This window comes from Podarcis erhardii (genome assembly GCF_964252035.2).
Source record: "Podarcis erhardii genome assembly, chromosome: 9".
NCBI classification, from domain to species: domain Eukaryota; kingdom Metazoa; phylum Chordata; class Lepidosauria; order Squamata; family Lacertidae; genus Podarcis; species Podarcis erhardii.
In genome coordinates, this window is record NC_138512.1 from 3,276,196 (window position 1) to 3,296,741 (window position 20,546).

The 20,546-nt window shown below is 45.3% G+C and overlaps 1 protein-coding gene across 1 annotated transcript; it reads left to right on the forward strand.

Moving 5' to 3' along the window:
- The first annotated feature begins 1,088 nt into the window (after positions 1–1,088).
- OTOP1 (otopetrin 1) lies at positions 1,089–20,278 on the forward strand. The gene is made up of 6 exons (XM_081875159.1): positions 1,089–1,352; positions 11,772–11,908; positions 13,690–13,748; positions 15,618–15,748; positions 16,611–17,557; positions 19,237–20,278. The coding sequence occupies exons 1-6, from the start codon at positions 1,247–1,249 to the stop codon at positions 19,405–19,407; spliced, it is 1,551 nt and encodes a 516-aa protein (XP_081731285.1). The 5' UTR covers positions 1,089–1,246; the 3' UTR covers positions 19,408–20,278.
- The last annotated feature ends 268 nt before the right edge of the window (positions 20,279–20,546 follow it).

Genomic DNA, 20,546 nt, shown 5'->3' on the forward strand with positions numbered 1-20,546 from the left:
GAAGATATCCCGCAAGGCAGTGGAGATTTAGGACCAGAGGTTTTCTTCTCCTGGGGGGGCTACCTTCCCAGGTTGGCAAGCCCCAACTGCCCCTCACGTCCCTCTGAGGCAGGTGCAGAAACCGCCTTCTTGACGGTTGAACCCGCTCCGGCTCTCCTCCACTCGATCTGCATGCCAGGCTTTGAGCCCCACCGGCTCCCCTCACCTGGTTTAGCCGGCCAGTCGAAGCCATTCCCGGGGTGGGACCACTGTCGCCTGCGGACAGGCTCTAGGAGCCTCAGGTGAGAGCTGAGTGCAGGATGGGGACCAAAGGTGGGCAAGCTGGCGCAGAAGGAGCATGCTGTGGGCCCCGGCGCCCCCCAGACCCCCAGGAAGAGAGACGCGGCTTCTTCCCCCCAGTTGGGCCCCTGGGGGCGTCTCCCCTCCTCCCCCAAGCCCCGGCTCCTGCGGCGGGAGATGCCCTTCGCTTCCCGCCTGGCGTCGCCCTCCTGGCGGATTCCCGTCCGGCTAGTCACGGTCAGGATGCCCCGCGGCGCTGCTCTCATCCGGCGCGGTGCCAAGCCGAGGGGGGCAGGAGCGGGCGGGCGGGCGGGGAAGTGCCCGGGGCTCCCGCCGCGTCGCCCGCCCCACCCCACCCCGTGACATCAGGACCCCTCGCAGCCCATAAAGGCTCCTCGGGCGCCCAGCGGGGACGCAGGCCAGCAAGAGAGGGAGGGAGCCGCTTGCCTGGAGGGAAAGGAGCGGAGGGTCTCTCCAGGCGCTTCCAGCCGGCCGAGAGCAACGGAAGGGTCAAGAGAGCGAGGTCCGTCGAGAGCGAGGAAGTTGGCGCAACTCCGCCGGCCATTCCTGCGCGGGAGCCCGGACAGGTGGCGCGGCCCATCCCCGAGCGCGTCCTCCTCCTCCTCCTCCTCCTCCTCGCCTCGTCCCCGCGGAGATGGCCGTGGCAGGGCGGGAGGGCAGCCTGGGGGGGTCCCCCGCGAGGGGCACGACGAGGGGCGCCGGCGCGGAAGAGGGCGGCTGGGAGCTGGAGCCGGGGGCGGCCGGGGCCCCTCCGCCCCCCTCGCCCCCCCGGGGGAGCAGAGGCCGCCTGGCTCTGCTGCGCACGACGCCCGAGAAGAACGCCGAGATCCTGAGCAGCCAGTACGGCTTGCACCTCTTCCTGGCGGGGCTGCTGCTGCTCTTCGCGTGGGCCGTGCACGCCAAGGGCTTCTCGCCGAGCGCCGTCCTCTCCTACCTCACCACCCTCATGCTCCTGCAGATCCTCTGGATGGCCTGGTACATCTGCCGCCGCTACGCGCACAAGAGGCTCATCCAGGACAAGGACACGCACGCCGGCGCGCGCTGGCTCAAGTGTGAGTGGGGGGCCGGGGGGTTGGCGGGGGGCGGCTGGGCCCGGCCTGGCCGGGCGCCGGAGGGAGGCTCCCTCGCCAGTCCCAGGAGGTGCGGGCAGCCCGCGCGCAAGCCGCTAGTTGCCCGTCCCGCTCTTGGCGGCGGCGTTTGCGGAGAATGCATCGCGCGCTCCTTCTGTTGAAGTCTGCGGGACTTTAAAACGGGACTTCGCCGCCTCCTAGCCAAGGGTGCCAACAGGATTCTCTCTGCCCCACGTAGTGCGGGCAGGCCGGCCAGCTGCTCTGCGGCACCGCCGTAAGGGATGCTATTTGCATGCGTTTTATGTCACATGCAAACTTGTAACTTATTTTGCAAATGGGGGTGGGGTGGAGTGGAGTGCCCAGAAATAAATCAGGGATCGCACACAAGTAATAAAACATCCAACAGAGTTTCAACAGGTGAAGCTTTCCCTATAATTGTCCTTCCATACTACAAAAGGCTTACTATACATGCCTTTAAAGCACATAAGAAGCACACCCCCCCAAAGAATTCTGGACAATGTAGTTTGCTAAAGGTTGCTCGGAATTGTAACTCGGTGAGGGATAAACTGCAGCGCCCAGAACTCTTTGAGGGGGGAATTATGTTGCAAATGTTCTTTAAAGTCATGGTGTGCAGGCAGCACCTGTTTAATACCTGCTTGCAGGCTGCCACATCGCTGTTAGGGGCACAAGAGCCCTGCTGTCCTCCAATGCCAACCCTAAACCATACAAAGAACAACTTTCGTGAGTTGCAAATGAGTCACGTTACTGTGGGTCTTTCAGCTGTTGAACTTAGGCTGGAAATACTACATTCAGTGCAAGACCAGGCGTGGTGTTCCAGATGGAGGGGGTTAAAAGTGATTTAAGATTTACAACAATTTTGCTCAGATGATCCTGCTTGGGAAAATTCATCATTTGGATGTATGTTTGGATACTTCCATCTGTCCTGGAGTCTTTAGCTGAGATTCCTGCATTGCAGGGGGTTGGACTAGATGACCCTTGGGGTCCCTTCCAACTCCGTGAATCTATGATTTGTTGTTGTTATTTATTAGTACCTTATAATAAGTACTATCCCCCTTATTTTTCCTTTTTGAGCAAAAATGAAATCCCTGCTCAGCCTTGAAAGTTGTGTTGTGCCCTTGGTCGGATCACTGTCCCTTAACCTAACCTACTCACAGGCGTGCTGTGAGGATAAAATGGAAAGCGGGGGGGGGGGGGGGGGAGAGAACATGTATGCTGCCTTGAGCATTTTGAACAACAAAATCCCATTTAAGTGTTTATACCAGCAGTATTCCTGACACACACACACCAGAACCCACAGATTCTCCCATGGATGGGAAAACAAAACTAATCACCCCTCCCTGCAAATTGCTACTACAGTCAACTTACCTTTCCCCCCCCACTACGACATTTCCTTAGAAAAACTCCCAACACAACAACAGATTGCACAGCAACTATACTCCAACTGTGAAGTACGAAGTGAACAGTATTACTCCATCCTGCTTTACTCAAACATCTGCTGTTGTTTAAAGTTGTCATTTTCCTCTCAGTGTCTCCCCACCCCTGCTTTAATTAAACTTTTGTTTTTGTTTAAAACAGCCAGCTTTTTCAGTGTTTCTCCCTTCTTGCTGTCCTCAAACACCCTTCCTTTTTTCAGCTGTCTCCGCACGGTGGTGCTGTGGGTTAAACCACAGAGCCTAGGGTGGTTCAAATCCCCGTGACAGGGTGAGCTCCCGTTGCTCGGTCCCCGCTCCTGTCAACCTAGCAGTTCGAAAGCACAAAAGTGCCAGTAAATAAATAGGTACCGCTCTGGCGGGAAGGTAAACGGCATTTCTGTGTGCTGCTCTGGTTCACCAGAAGCGGCTTAGTCATGCTGGCCACATGACCCGGAAGCTGTACGCCGGCTCCCTCAGCCAATAAAGCGAGATGAGCGCCGCAACCCCAGAGTCGGCCATGACTGGACCTAATGGTCAGGGGTCCCTTTACCTTTTACCTTCACACAACGTGTTTCATTCCTGATCCCATGGTCTTCAACATGGAGTTCCAGATTCAATGTAGCAATTTTAAATATATATTTTATTAACGAGCAAACGCCCAGATAAGTACAACTTTCCAACTGAACTTAACCTTCTCTAACTAAACATGCTGACACAGGCACACCAGGTTCCACCCCACATTGTGGCTGCCTGGCGCATCACACACATGATGTCGCATGGTGCTGCACAGCATGCACATGATGTCATATGGCACAATGGGCCCTGTTGGACCCTCCCGTGACTATGATGAGCCCTGTTGGGCCCTCTGAAAGGTCTGTCGGGCCTTTTGAAGGGTGCAACGGGCCCTATCAGTCCTTGGCTCACCATGTGACGTCATGCACGTGCCACGTTGGGTCACCCAGCGGGGCACCCACAGTGAAAATTTTGTGAGTGCCTCAGTCCCCCAGAGATGGTGCTATTAATCTTAAAGAGACTGTAGTGTATATCATCATGGGGTGCGTGCAGAAAGGGGCTGCAGAATCGGAGAGAGGAGAAGGCATGGAAATGGGGGCGATCTCTGTGTAAGAGAGAGTTAAGAGAGAGAGAGGAGGAAAGGAAAGGGTGGTGGTGACAATGTGGGAGCAAAGGTGGTTGCATGAAAGGAGGGAGTGGGAGGCTTGGGAATGGGGTGAAGATGAAAGCAGGGCCAAGAAAAGTTCTGCAGAACAGGAGAGGATGGTGGCTTCATAACTGGGCTTAGTGAAAAGGGTGCTTAGTTGTTGCAAAGTGTGGGAGGAGAATGATGTAGGAAGTTACCATGCAAATAACACCCAGAACTATCATCATGGGATCCTCCATCAGTACCCAGAGACTACTTCATCCAGCCTGGTCAAGGATTCTGCTGGGCGACAGGGTGGTCAGTAGATCAGCAGCTTCCCCAATCTGTCTCTCTGGCTCAACACCAGGTGCAGACCCTCTTAAGTCCATCCCAGTGTTAGAAGTTTCCTGCTGTTATGGACAACAGCAACACCCCTTTTAAAACCCCACTCCCCCATTCTAGGCTGGCGCAGTACTGAGAACCAGTTGGGCACAGTGGGGGAGGTCAGCAGCGTAGCGTGGGTTGTCAGCACCCGGGGCAAGGCAAGTAATTTGCACCCCTAACCCCTAACCTGCCGCCGCTGCCAGCTTCTTCTTGCTGCTGCCTGGGCTGGTCGGGTGTGGTTCTCTCCCGCGCTCAGCGCTGCTCTGGGCGGCCGCTGCACTGTCCCTGCCCCAGATAGTCCCTCCCTCGCTCTCTCTCCGCTCCGCTCTGCACTGCAACGCACGCCTGGCACCCTCCCCCTCCACAGTGGGCGGCGACCCGGCAGCTCGGATCGGATTCGCACAGCCAGCACTGCAGTGAGAGAGAGTGAGTGAGCCAGGTAGGGGCAGAGAGCTGCGAGTGCGAGCGCCCCCCCAAATGTTGCGCCCGGTGCGGCTGGCCCCCCCTGCACCCCCCACGGTACACCACTGGGGGAGGTCACTCCCCCAAATCTCTGTAAAGCAGGCCAGATCAGCTCATTCATCTGCAGTCAAGTCGTGGATGCTCATAGTCTTACTGTGGACTGATCTGGCATTTTGCAACAGCACCACCAGACCAGAGGGCTCAGTCAATTTGCTACCAGTGACTTTGAGAGGAGTTGGTGGGCTGGAATAAGGAACAGGGACTAAACATGTTGCTGATGGTAGTCAGCCTCTCCACTCCTTCCCACCACCGGAGAAATTTGGATAGCGTCTCCACCAATCCCTGCTACTTGCTCACCCTGATGCATTAATGCACCGCCACATACTGCTGGGAGATTAGGGCTACAGATTGTAAGCTAAGGTGCAGCATCATGCATATCCCACACTATCGGGAAGTAGATGGTAAATCCCCCAAAACTTGTCTCCCTTTGCCTCTCACTATGGGGGAAGCCCACCAAACCAAACTTCCCCTCCTCTTAGCCTGGGTGAGGGTCAGAGGCCAGTCTCCCACAGCACATGTGGGCCTACAGTTCTATAATTGACTGACAATATGGGGCGCCCCTGTGGGACAACCCAAAGGGTAAAATCCCGTGGTGTTGCTCCTGGGGGGGGGGCATGCAGCTGAGCCTGTTGTTATAGTAAGGCAGGCCCTGGAACACAACCCAGCTGTGTTTCCTATGCCAGCAATCAAGCAATATTCCACACTACAATCAGCACAAACACTCTTAGCTGCAGGCAGGTATCAGTCAGGTCAAAGAACTTGATGCAGAAAAACACACACTTCCTGTCTGGGAAGGCAGACCAGGCAAAGGCCAGGATGGCGCACAATCAGCTGTTCTCTGTAGGTTTGCCACTTCCAGTGTATGAATGCCTGGACTGCATAGCACCTGTATAATGCATGCATAGCATGTATTAGCATGGGACGTGCCAAAGCCTCTTTGCAAAGTTTACACATTTTGCATTTGTCGTGCGGGGGAGAGGGCTCACCCCCCCTCCTTATTGTTTAGTAGTATTTGTAGAACATAATTTATAGAGAGTACCTGATCTCAGTGAAGAGAGGGAGGGAGGGAACTATGGATATTCCAAGGACTAGAAAACGATGCTAAAGCAAGATTAAAAAGTGTACTGGAGGGTGAAATTAAGCTCAGGGCAGGATACCTGTAACCCAATGTAGAAACAAATCAGTCATCAATCAAATACTTCATGCCACTCATTGGCTAAAAACCACTGAAAGGTGAATGAACACTTTCCTTCATAACTTTCCTTCTAGGAGAGTTAAGAAAACAAAGAAAACTTAAGAGTCCTTGCATGCGTTGATCTTGGTGCAATTGCACCATTATAATCTGGCCACAGTTTCATCTTGTGCATGTTTATTCTGAACTAGATATGCAGCCCATCATATCCAGTGGAACATAAGCACCACTGATTTAAACAGTATTTACTTTCAAGTAGGTATGGCTAGGACTGCAGCCTTATTCCACAAATGTATGCATTTGTGTACTCTTGCAGCCTAGTTCTAACCAAGTTAACAGTGAGTTCAGTATCAACTCAAAGTAAATCAGTAATTATGCAGTAAGTATGCACAGGACAGGACGCGGGTGGCGCTGTGGGTTAAACCACAGAGCCTAAGACTTGCCGATCAGAAGGTCGGTGGTTTGAATCCCCACAATGGGGTGAGCTCCCGTTGCTCGGTCCCTGCTCCTGCCAACCTAGCAGTTCGAAAGCACGTCAAAGTGCAAGTAGATAAATAGGTACCGCTCTGGTGGGAGGGTAAACGGCGTTTCCGTGCGCTGCTCTGGTTCGCCAGAAGCGGCTTAGTCATGCTGGCCACATGACCCGGAAGCTGTACGCCGGATCCCTCGGCCAGTAAAGTGAGATGAGCGCCGCAACCCCAGAGTCGGCCATGACTGGACCTAATGGTCAGGGGTCCCTTTACCCTTATGCACAGGATTGCAGAACAGCAGAATATTCTATGTTCCAGTCATATTAGGATTGCTTTAAACTGGAAAAAAATACAGGCTTGGAAAGAGCATTTGAGAATATATCACATTTGCAGTCCAGTCTATGCATGATAAGTAAGCTACACTGATACCAATGTTTATTATGTCCTGTGTTTGCTAATTTGTATAGCAAATATTTGTACTGATTTAATTACTGTAAGGATCTATATACAGTATATATACAGTAAGTAAATCACACACACACACACACACACACACACACGTGATATATATTACAGATGTTAAATTATTAGGTCAGGATGTTGGAAAGATAGGAATTTTGCAGAACCAGGTGCATAAGTGCCTAAAAAGAGATACAGGTGGCTGCTATCTGTCTTGATCACAGGAAGGCCCATCCAGTTCAATTTGTCAACATATTTTTAAAAGTATTTCTCTTTCTCCACGAGAACTTGAATCATATTTATTGTTGAATAAATGTGTTTAGGTCAGGATGAAACAGCACAGTCCTATCTTATGTCTACTCAAATATACATCATATTGAATTCAATGGGGCTTACTACCAGCAAAGTGAGGTTAGGACTGTGTAGCCCATGTCCTTAACCCCAGGAAGCACCCACTGTATCTTTCAAAAAAATTCTGAGAGTTATAAAAGTAAAATAAGAAAACCCATTGCAAAACGTAGCAGAAAGAAAGCAAAGGCTTTCTTGCTGCGTTGTAAAATGTAATAGAATGAGCCAGCAGAAATAAATATCTGGGGGGTAAACCATAATTAGGATCTTCCCTGACAGTCAGTTGCTCCTTGGGTCTACTTTGAAGATCAGCACTGGGGAAGGGGGTTTAACCCTTTCCTCCTATGCCCTTTGCCATGCTGTAAATTACTCGGAAGCTGCTATTAGCCTGGGGAGGGCGGGGGGCTGGAGAGGTACAAGTGCAGGAAGTTGAGCAGGCCAAACAAGTTTTACTTAACAGTATTTCTTCCTTTAGCATGGAATGACAGGTTTCTGGCGATGCACAGATGCGTGCTAAGGATAATACAGTACTTACATAAGCAAGTCCTAATTTCTTCTAAGGCATTGACTCATACAGAAAGAAGCTATAAACTGATGGCGAAAATCAAAAGGTGATATGGGGAAGTTATTCCTGCTTCAAAACATATGCCTTTTTGAAATTTCTTACTGCAGTTGCTAACAGTATAATGCTTTGTTCCCAAAATGGTACAGCCATGTGTTTATAGTCCCCAGAAAAATACAACTATTCTAACCCTTAGGCATCTTTTCCCATTCAGCGAGTGTGTAGCCAGTGGGGTGTAAGTGAGCAGAGGGTTTAACTAGGACTGGGGAGACCCAGATTCAAATCCCCACATGGTCATGTTGTTTGCTGGGGTGATGCTGAGCCACCTCACCTGCCTCACAGAGCTGCAGGGACAAAAGTGTGTAGGGGACAGTGCCTTGAATTCCTTGCAGGAAAGGTGGTAAATAAATAATAAAATGGATTGTTGTCCTAATGCAGGGAGAATAAAGAGTCCCGATTGTTAGACACCCCGTCCTTGCAGAAAAATAGTGGCAGCAGTTTGGGCTACCCCCCCCTCTCCCCTAGCCAATGGCTGGCCAGGCCAGGGATTTGGATGGCTGAGGAGAAACCAGCCTCACAATCTCTAGCTCCAAGACTGAGTTTGGCTGAAAGTGCTCAGCCAGTCTCTGTGGCTCATATCTTCCAAATGAGTCCGATCCTCCTCAGTGGATCTGGTGTGGAGGAAGATGAGCAGGATGACCAACCCCAGAGATTGCAGGGGCTGGACTGCCTTGAGCTCTAGGGCAAGTCGGCCCATATGCTTTCCCTGAGCCATACATTTAGCTCCATGATTTCAGGAGTAGAGATGGAGTGAAATATCTTGGTCCCACTTCACTGAGATCCAAAAGCCACCCTTCTTATTTACCTTGACCTCTGCTGGATGGGAGTAGAAATAATTTTTTCACTCCCCAACCCCGGAGGTCAAGGTAAGGGGTGCCGAATGTGTCTGTTGAGTAGAAAGGGGAGCTCTGCTTCTGGATGTTCTGGCTGGAGGTGAACACAGGATGTGGCCTTCCTTTGCACCCATTCAAGCCAATCCTCTGTTTGATGTTCAGGGAGCACAAATTGGCTGTAAATTTAACTAATCCCCACTCCTAAAGTGTCAGTAGTGAATGTGTGGCAAAGGCGGACACTGGTTCTAGCTGTTAAGATTGAAGGAGTGTTTAGCCAAGGAATATATTATTATCTTCCTATCATTTATTAAATGTCTATACCACCTTTCATCTGAGGATCACAGAGCAGTTTACAATATGGTGTGGATCGTGGGATTTTCACAGCAATTAGCTGGAGGGCTACTTTGTCTTTGTTTTCAAGTTCTAAGAGTGGGGTGGGGGTTGCTGTTGGAAGTTTATGTTTGGAGTCTTGAGACCTAGCGCCTATAAGAACTTTTTGGCAATGACAAGTGTTAGCAATCTGCCCTTCCTGTATTTGTTCAGTGTTCCTTTTAAAACTAGACGTCTCCCTGCTGGTGCTTAATATTTTAATCTGTTTTAGTAATTTTAGTATTTTGGTAATTTTAATCTGTTTTGGTATTCAAACCTTTGCATGCTTTTAAGTGCTCTTGTAATTTTGTTCTTGATTTTCTTGATTTATCCTTTTGTAAGCTGCTTTGTAAAAACCCCTCAATCAAGCAGTGCAGAAATTTTATGAAAATAAATAAATAAATAAATACATAATACACTATGTTGCTGTTGGAGTTCTGTGGTTGAGTACAGAGTTTGTCTGATCTGTTGTGATGGAAATATGCAGGGAAGATGAGAAGTGGGGAACTGGTTTTTTGGTGGGGGGTAGGGCTCCCGGCGGGAAGATAAACGGCATTTCCGTACACTGCTCTGGTTCGCCAGAAGTGGCTTAGTTATGCTGGCCACATGACCCGGAAGCTGTCTGCGGACAAACGCCGGCTCCCTTGGCCAATAAAGCGAGATGAGTGCTGTAACCCCAGAGTCGGCCACAACTGGACCTAATGGTCAGGGGTCCCTTTACCTTTACCTAGGGCTTCATTGAGGTCAATGGGTGGTTTTTTGTTTCTGCCACCTCTTAAATTGGCATAATGTTGTATCAAAGGCAAAATCACTATTGGGAGGCATATAGGATGTGGTGTTTGTTTGTTTCTCACCCCTGTTTTGGTCTCTCCATCAGCAGAGTTTTGCTGGTGGTACAGAGGTGTATTTCTGGTACAGCAAGTCTTTCCCCATATCCTAAAATCTCCCAGTGCAAGTACAAGTCCTGATTAATATAGTTACAATGCATGTTTACTGATAAGTAAATTTCACTGTGTTTATTGTGACTAACATCCAGGTAACTGCACAGGATTGTGGGTGGTAGCCAACAAAGAAGCTCTATTTGCTTAAGGACTTCTGGCTTAATTTGTCCTCAATTTGTAATCCATCATACATTTACTCCTGGGTAATTATGTTAATCTTATAAAAATGAGTTGTGGATTTAAATTTGGTTTACTTCAATTTCTAGCTCTCCTGATCCTAAGAGACTGGAGCAATTGATAAGTTTTAAAAAATAGAGTAATCAGGGCTGTCTTTAGCAGATGCAGTGCCGGAGTGCAAATATCTGCCCAGCGGCCCCTAATTACCACGGATAGTGTTGGGGTGGCTGTAGCTGCGCACTGCCAGCCATGGCGGAGGGGGGGGGCACAACTCTTCCCCATGCTGCTGCGGGAGAGTGATCCCCGCAGAGGCTTGGGAGGGAAGCTGTGCGCCCACCAGCCATATAGTTGGCGGGGCGCAGCTGCCGGGCGTGCAGGGAAAGGGGAGGCCACCAGCAAAGCTGTGCAGCTCCCCCACTCGCTGGGCGCCCCTGAGAGGCCGGTGCCCTGGCGCAACGCACCACTAAGCCCTATGGGAATGATGGCTCTGAGAGTAATAAACCAGCGGTTCCCAACTTTCCCCCCCCCCCTGCATGGTGGCCCACAAGTCCTAATTTACATAATATGGTGACCTATTGATTTATTATCACATTAATTTTGGACCTTAGTACTTTCCCAGTTTCATGCATTTTAATGGCAAGTTTGCCTATTTTATAATCATTGCTTGATGCATCCAAGCAAAAATTTACCTAACACCAATGAGCACCTTGTGGCAAATGGTGACTGGATCTCCCATCAGCTGCCAGAGAGCAGTTCCCAAGTGCTAAACTGGAAAGTTTGAGCCTTTCCAATGTCTGAATGCTAGTGCTAATACAATATTACAATAAGCCAACAAAACAAAAGCTGTAAGAGGTATTCATCATACCCGTTGACGATTGCAAGCAATAATTATTTTGAGTTTAAAGGCAAATTTGCAGGTGTTTGGCATGCATGGGACCACAAAAGCACACAAGTTTTGGAAGGGGGCAGAATGGGGGGCAGGGTGGGGCAGGTGTGGAAGCAGAAGGGGGCAGGCTTCAGCACACCCCACCAAGGTGTGCAGTGCCTTGGAATGCAACCCCCGCGCAAAGGGGGAGTTGCCTGTACATGAGCAACCACAACCTACTTGCACAGACTTTGCAATGCACCCGCAGGTTAAGAAATGCTGCTCTAAATAACAATAACAGAATTAAAGCCACTTACTACCTGCAGTGCCACTACCCATGAATGGTTCAGAGTTTAATGAGGCAGCAGGAAAGGGAGTTTACTTATTTATTATTTAAAAAATTGTATACTGCTGTAGCATTAAAAAATCAAAGCAGTTTATAGCAATAAAAACATAAAACTATACAATAAAACCACAAGTCATAAAATGTTAAATACACAGGGTCCACAGGCGTGAGAGGTTTATTTCTTTACATTTTCACTATCTTCACATTAATTTTCCTATTAGTGTTTTTCTTCTTATTTGTTGTCTGTAGCATATTTTTTGCCCTCATAATGACATTTTATAATATTTTTAATTTTCTTTCAGGTGCAATTACTTTGTTTGCAGCGATTACTTTAATTATGGACTCTTTCAAAATTGGATACTTTGTTGGATATTCAGATTGCTTATCAGTCACGGAAGGTATTTTTCCTGCCACACATGCAGTACACACACTGCTGCAGGTAAAACCATTGGTTTTTGATTATTCCTATCTGTGTGCTTGTGTTTTTTAGATAGTGCAGCACAGTCCCAAAGCAAAGCAAAAACCCCCACTATCTTTAAGTCTTGTTCAATACTGACCATGTGACAAATAGCAAAAGCCAGGCTAGAGCTATTAAGAATTATGAAGAGATAGGCAGAGAAAGCTGGAAGCTCCTGCGTCCTTGTTTGTTTGACCACGATTCCCTCCAGTTCCCTCTGTTTGATTCTAGGGAGGTTTCAGAATTTCCCGCAATCAGAATCTGGCTTAAACATGGTTACTTTTGAACATGATGAATGCAACATGCTCTCAGGTTCACGGGGCTGCCATTTTAAACAGAATATGTTTGGTTATCAATGCCTCTTGTGCAAGCGAATCAACATTATACAGTGTCGGTTGGGTACGTAAACACAAATCTCCCGCACTTATAAATGTACACATAAAAATGCAATAATGGATTAAACATACACGCTGAATGTTAGCTATGTCTCAAATGTTACCTCGGATGAAAACTGTTATAAATCTCTTTAATTAAAGCCATGTAATTATGCTGCATTAATCTTCTTTCTAAATGGGGGACAATTTAATAACTATTTTGCCACCGCTGCCTAAGACATTGTCTCATTGGCTCAGTTGACTGGCCCTTCTAATCTTCTCTTCCTTCAAAGGACATAAGTCCCTTTCAAACAGCACAAAGACAGCTGTGAAATACTAGCCTGTCAGGGAAATTTTTAAAATAAAATTTATGGTGAAAAGTCATCTACTATATTTTTCTGGTTCTAGGCACTTGCTAGCTTGACTGAGACTAGTACATTTGGATTCAAAACGTTTTACACACGGAGAAACCTTTAATTTGACAAAGTAATATTTAGCAATGAAGCAGAAAATGGCAGCTGGCCAGATTTCCCAACAAATAGAGTGGAGTAATGGTCTCCTGCTTCAAACAGAGAGCCAGTTTGTTTCTTGCCCTTCTGTATATGCAGTTTGTGGAGAACAACACAAATATCCTTTCCTTCTGCATGCAGTCAACCTTGAAGCAGAGAGGTAACCTAAGCCCCCTCCGTATATACTGTAGAGCTGCACAGAGGAAGGGGGGAGAGATACAACCATATATAATTGCCACATAATACACCTCTTGCAAATACTGCAACATCACAGTGAAGGGCATGATCTAAGAACCTGAAGCAAGGAGAATAACACTCCTATTACTGGTTTGGGTCTGAAACAGCTAAACTAAACAAAGGCTTCCAGTCTTCCCCCAAACCCTTTTTGTAACTGTAATGCTTCCCATGGCCCTTTAGTCTCAGTCTTTTGTTGCTTGTTTTTCTCAGCCTTAAAATGATCAAACAAAATAAATTACAGAGCACACATCTGGTTATACAGCATATATAACCAGAACATTCAGGAGGTAACCTGGTGTATACATCCTTGTACTTGACCCTCAGTTTGGTACTGTCTATTTGAAGTGGCTAGGAGGAGTTGAATTAATACAAAACATTGTCTTTATATAGCAAAGAATTTGAATAATGTGACCCAACTCACGTGTTGACAGAATGTGTGAGCAGTTCATCTGCATAGGGCTTAAGTAAAATGTCCTGTCATTGGGTTAGCTGCAGTGAGCTGCTTTACACCTAAGTAAATCTGGATTCCTGTGATCTCTTGCACATTTTTCTTTGGTTTTCATCCCTGACATATCTTATTTGTTCATAGCAAATAGTACCACTTTCCCAAATGACCCAATTATTTTTTCATATATGTTTTCAGGTATACTTCTTATGGTCCCATGCAAAGGATATTATCCAATCCTTCAAAATGTTGGAGAGGTAAAATGAATATAATCTTCCTTATATTTTTAACCTGGGAAATATCAGTGAGAAACTACTGGTACTGAAAATGTTTATATTAATGTTTAGGAAATAATAGTTTACATCTCTGTTTTGATTTTTAAAAAATAAAATTACAGCATCCTCAGTTGGAAGGACCCCTAGAAACCTACGGTAATATTTGTATGCCAGCAGTTGTCCATTCTTGTTTCCCGAAGTGGTCCTTCCATGGGAGACAGAGGCTGCTGTTTCATCTCTCCCTTGGTCCCCTGAAGAACTTGCCTTGATTCTGTTGCACCGTGATCGCGTTTCTGCTCTTTGCTTCTCTTGTTCTTTTTCTTTTTTTAAACATCCCTTACTCCAAATAAAGCTTTGTTGTAATTCATGCTGCCTCATGCAGGAAGCTTCACTATAACACTCTTCTGCACTAGTGCTGTCGATTCCCAGTTCTGAGGATGTTCTCCTCTCTGTGGGGACTTCTAAATACCATGGAGTATCACTGTAAGCAAGAAAGTGTTCAAGCACTTAGGAAGAAAACACAGAAATAGGTTGTAGCAGTGTGTGCTTGCTGCACAAATTATAGTCACACACCACTGGGCAGTTCTAAATTTCCCTTTTAAAAACTGTGCTATTTACAACTCTATGAGGGGTCAGAATGTTCTCTAATTCTGGTGACAGATGGAAACTGTTGTAGTAATTTCCTTCTCCCCTGGAAATTATGGGGGCCATTTGTCCTTCCAATAATTGCAATTTGTATGAGGTTCTGGGGAAGACTGGTGCATTTCAGAATGTTGAGCACTTCTCCAAAGCTCACAGGATACCTTTTCAGATACCTTCAGCTCAGGTTGAAAGGCAGAATCTCAGACCCTAATAGTGCAATCCGGCATCATAGGCATGCTTTTGTGTACCAGTATTCTTCTGAATAGTTGTTGAAACTGGCAGGTCTTTTGCAGTCTTCTTAACACCAGCATACCAATGATAAGAGTAAGCATTCCTTCCCACCTATGAAACACCAAAATCCCTTATTATTATCTCAGCAAAGCACTATATTTATTTCTCTGGCATAATACTGAACCCTGTCCTTTACTGTCTGCAAGCAGGCATGCTGACATCTCTGAAAACTAGTACTGAAGTGTGAGTTAGTATATTTTCCTGCTCCATCTGTCCTCAAAGACTTGAATAGGTTATATAACATTTTAATTTTGGTTAGGTGGGTGGAGCTGTACCATGTAGAGCAGGCTTCCTCTAATTCGGCCCTCCAGATGTTTTTGGCCTACAACTCCCATGATCCCTAGCTAGCAGGACCAGTGGTCAGGGATGATGGGGATTGTAGTCTCAGAACATCTGGAGGGCCGAGTTAGAGGAAGCCTGATGTAAAGAATGGCATGCTTTGATTGGAGACACAGTAAACAAGGATTAGGGGCAGGAGCTATCTCCCAACTTTGATAGGTTTTTTTAAATTAAATGAGGACTAAAAAAAACCTCTCTCCTTGGAGAGTTACTGTATATTACAAAGTTATTTCAGCTTCATACCAGTTAATTGTCCTAGCTGCTCTCACGAGTCCTGGGAATTGTAGTTTGCTGATGAGAACCTGCTGTCAAATATCCCTAGGATATTTAAATTCTCACAGGCCACCTATATGCAACTTTTAGTGATGTGCAAATCTGTAATAGGTGGAGAGGTATAATTTGAAGCCATACTATTTTCTATGTTACATCATGTAAACAGGGAAAGATTGGTAAAACACACAGACTGTAGTGTTCCTTATGTGTTCACCAATAATAAATACTGGAAAATAAAATACCGTACTTCACTGATATGTTTTATACACTGTTGTCAATAACTTATTTGCTTTATTTATTTTCTAGGTTTGGAGTGATCCATTCTGTATTTACAAATTTGCTTTTGTGGACAAATGGTGTTTTAACAGAATCAAAGCATCAACTTAATGAACACAAGGAAAGGTTAATCACTCTTGGATTTGGAAACATAACAATAGGTAAGATAAATTTTTTGCTATCCTGTTTTTTAATTATCTAGAGACCAGGAATGATAGAAAGGGGACAAAATATAGACTTTTGCAAGTTTTGCTTGTTGTTATGATCATCTAGCCCCTAATTTCTCTTCTCTACATTGACTGCCCCTCCCCAATTCTGTTTTAAAGTCTTGTAGTTTGTGTCCTTTAGTGAGTTTCTGTAGCACCACCTCAGTATCCTGTGCATCAATGAAACTATTATTCCTAGTATCAGGTGTTCCCCTGTCACCTGTAATATAGTCTCCCTCCCCCTCAGGATTGAGTTTAAAGTTCTCCTGATCAGGTTTGCAAGACTCTTGGCAAACATGTTCTTGTCAATTGCTGTGAGGTTGCAACCCATCTCTTGCCAGAAGTCCTTCCTCAAGGAATAAAAGACCATGGTCCAGGAAACCAAACCTTTCCTGATGAGACCACCTGCACAGCCAGTGGCTTGCTTCCAGTATTTCACTGTCTCTTCCTGGGCCAAAGCCTTTAACAGGAAGGAGTGATACCCCCCCCCCGAACTGCACCCATCATGTTTAAAACATGTAACCATTTCAATATTGGTTCAAAATTTTCAATATTGGTGCAAAAATGTGCTTATGTATCTCTCACTGAACTCAGTGAGCTTAATCATGCCTTGATCGTTGCCATTTTTGTGTTCTGCCTTTATAAACTTGGTATTTGCTTTATCTAAGCAGCTGTCCCTTTTGTAAAGCTGTTCCCTTTTGGGCAGCTACTTGAGGCACCAAACTCCCTTGGGCTGATATTTCACAATTTGTTTAGGTAAAATTAATATTTATAATGTGATGCCGTCTCATGTCTTGGTCTCACTCTTTCTTTTTAGAATTGGATGATCACGCGCCACCGTGTAACTGCAGCACAACCGTCCTGTGCTCCATATTCTCCCAAGGAATCTATTACCTGTACCCCTTCAACATTGAGTATCACATTATGGCATCCACAATGCTCTATGTGCTATGGAAGAATATTGGACGCAAAGTTGAACACCTTCAGCAACACAAGATAACATTCAAGTTTCAAGGGAAAACACTGGGTGCCATTTTAGGACTGATTGTGTTCACCACAACAGTAGCAATTGTTGTTGTCTATTTGTTTCAGATTGGGCGTTCAAAAATAAAGAGCGAAATAGCACTTATTATGTTTTATTTGTATAGTATTGCAGTACTGACAATGATGTGTGCAGCTGGGATAGTCGCTCTTCTGATTTACCGGCTTGAAGAAAAATCATTGGATGTTTCCAAAAACCCAGCTAGGAAACTTGATGCAGACTTACTGGTTGGAGCTGCCTCAGGATCCTGGCTTCTGTCTTGGGGTTCCATCCTTGCAATTATTTGTGCTGATTCTCACCCTGCATATACATGGTATAATCTGCCCTTTTCCATACTTGTTATATTTGAGAAATATATTCAGAACCTCTTTATAATTGAATCCATACACCGTGAGCATGAAAAGGTTAATGATGACATTAAAACAATTCGTATACTAACTGTGTCCAATGGAAATACTCTTTCACCTGCACCTTCTTACAAAGAAATATATAATGGAATAGATGGCATTCAAAATGGAGAGTCACCATACATGTTTAATGGAAATAATATTCTGCCTGAGAGCAGTGGAAGTGATGCTCTAGATGAAGACAAAAGTCAAGGCAACACCCCAGTTACTCCCTCCACCTCTGATTTCTCACTGTATAGCAAAAATTCTTCTGTCAACAACAAAAGAAACATCCTGAAAAATATTGCTGCATTTTTGTTCCTATGTAATCTTTCGGTAAGTTATTATGCAAAAATAATGGCAATTATTCCAGTCTTGCCAACTGACTAGAAACAAACGAAAGCTAGTTTAGCAGCACTTTGATCTGTAGAGATGATCAAAGAGGTGACCCTAGTCAAAATCCCAGCTGCAGAGACCACTTGAGGCATTGCTAACCTTGCCTCCCACTGCCCATTTTCCTTGAAAACACCAATCAAACAAGGTCGAGCAAATTACTTAAAGTTTAATCCCTGTGGAAGCTGAAGGCTTTGTTGAAAAATGTATTGATTAACTCACCAATAAATCATATTGAAATGGAATGTGATGTGCTCAAGCACAGGTTACACATTTCACTTCAGTGCCAAACGCAAGTGAAGAAGTCACATTTCAGTTTTGTAGTCTTTGTTATTAAGTCACATTGAAATTTTTGGAAGTCTTTTCCTTGATTACATACATTGGATTTATATAATTTTTTCAACTGGGCTTTAATGTAATATGTGGTTTTAATCAGTGGTAATAAAATGCAGGAAGTCTGAAATCAACTTACGGTGCTCAGTGCAAGCTGTGCTGCTTTTGGCAGTGTCCAGGACCACTCAGTATCTCCAAGCAGCTTCAGAGGAACAGTTGGGAACTTACGTTAACCTGCCCTACCCTGATTAACCTTTCTCACACTTGGCATCATATGATGTCAGGCAATTGATACGTGAGCAGCCTTGCAGAGTTGGGTCACTTTGGGATTTGCCCTATGGCCAAAAGTGGTTCCCACCCTGGTTTATAGGATCCAGCATTAGGGAATGGCTAGTCTCATACCAGCACTAGATTAGATCAGCTCATGTGCCAGTGCTTACTCCAGAATCAATGTGTAAATTGCTATATGAAGGAGAAAGACACAACTGAAAGCTGAAAGGGAAAAGTTAAAACTGATCATCATGGCAGCATATTTATAGCATATTATTTATGAAGAAGCATTACGGACCCTCAGGCTTCCTACTGAAGAAAGTGTTTCGGGATTGGCCTGATAATTCTTGAGAAGTGGTCTGCGTCTGGGTCTGAGTTTGGTGTGGTTATGTCCACACCAGTATCCCTTGCTGTGGTTTGCAGCTCTTCAGTTTGCCCTGGGCTATCTCCTTCAGGATACTGGTGCTATCCTTTGGGCATTGTCCATTCTTCGGACTCCTAGCAGCTGTTGCTTCCGAATGTGGCCTAGAGTCATTTATCTAAGAATTTTCCCTAGCTGTACTCCTGGCTAAAGTGAGGTGACCTAGAAGTAGCCTCAGAGTTGGCATTGCATAAACTAGCTCCACAGCACAGACAGAATGTAAATCAAGCAGTTATGAAGACTTCTCCCTGGGTATAGTGGAGGTGGGGTACATTTAACCCTGGAGCCAAACACTCTAAACTGAATAATGATTACCTCTTTCCTTTGGTCATGTGAAATCTTGAACAGATCCAAATTGGTCCAGTTTTAAAAAGCAAATTGAGAGGAAGCCAGGCAAGGTTACTTTGAGGTAAAAGTCCTTGGCACAGGCCAACCAGAATTCTATGAACATATCAGTTTAATCAAAAGTAAAAAATGTGAAATTCTACAACTGAAATTTGAGTCAGATTTTGAATGAATAGTCTTAAAATTTGTTTCCTGTATAACCTCATGGGGATATTAAAATTTATATTTATTTTCCTTTCATTCTTATTCATAGCTTTGGATTCCACCAGCTTTTGGCTGCCGCCCTGAGTATGACAATGGACTGGAAGAAATGGTTTTTGGATTTGAGCCTTGGATCACGGTGGTTAACCTTGCAATGCCTTTTTCCATTTTCTATCGGATGCACTCAGCTGCTTCCCTTTTTGAGGTCATTTGCAAAACATGAATTTCATTTTTTAAAAAAAAACAGTGAAGGATGGATGGATGGTTAAAGAACATGAATGCAGCAGCCAATGTTTGGCCAAAGTAGAGCGTGCAGTTTGAATGAAAAGATAATGAAGAAGATACAGACAATTGACAAGTGCCATATTTTGAAGAGCAAAAAAGAGGACACATTTGCCGACTTCTACTTTTAACCATGGATCACTATGACGACTCTACCCATGAAAAAGAGGATGTGTCCTGGAAAAAGAGGATATGGGGCAACCCAAGGTGGAACTCCTAATACCTCATTAGTCCCTCCTGCCACAACAATGTAGGCAAGAATTTAATACATTGTCCATATGGCGAAGTCAATGAAAATAAGACTGAACCTTTCCCTGGCTATTTTTCTCCCCTGTTAGAAAATAAAACACATTACCAATTCAATGTATATAGACACATTTTTCTCTGAGTTCTTAGAGATTTGTAATCATCATCATCATCTAGCCATGGACATAGCCAGGGAGGCAGCTGCCTCCCTAATCAAGTAAATAAATAAAAATACTTAACTAAAAGTAGAAATTGTAGAAAGATTTTGACAGATTTTTCTGAGCACTTGGGGTCAAAAGAAAGTAATTTAAAACAACTGTTGTTGAGACATTTCATTTTGAATCTGCTAGACAGAGCCAGACAGAGGATGATGACAAGGGGGTGTCCCCCCCCCCAACATAAATCCTGGCTAAGCTCATGAATCTAGCCACATTTAATCACATTTAAGTTTTGCTGATTGCAATGGCGGGAGAGTACGTGCACCAGTGGGACTAAAAAAATGTCTGGATTGGTTGAGCAGACAATTTGATGTTTGAAAAATAGGAGAACAATGTTATGTTAACATTTCACAAGACAGTTACAGATAGGTAGCCGTGTTGGTCTGCCATAGTCAAAACAAAACAAATTCCTTCCAGTAGCACCTTAAAGACCAACTAAGTCAGTTCTTGGTATGAGCTTTCGTGTGCATGCACACTTCTTCAGATACACACTTCTTCAGATACATTTCACAAGACAGACATGGCTAGATACTGGATGCCACAATTGCTTTGTACTTGTTATATGTATTTTTGTATTTTGTTATATGTATTTTTGTATTTTGTGGAACTTACTAAA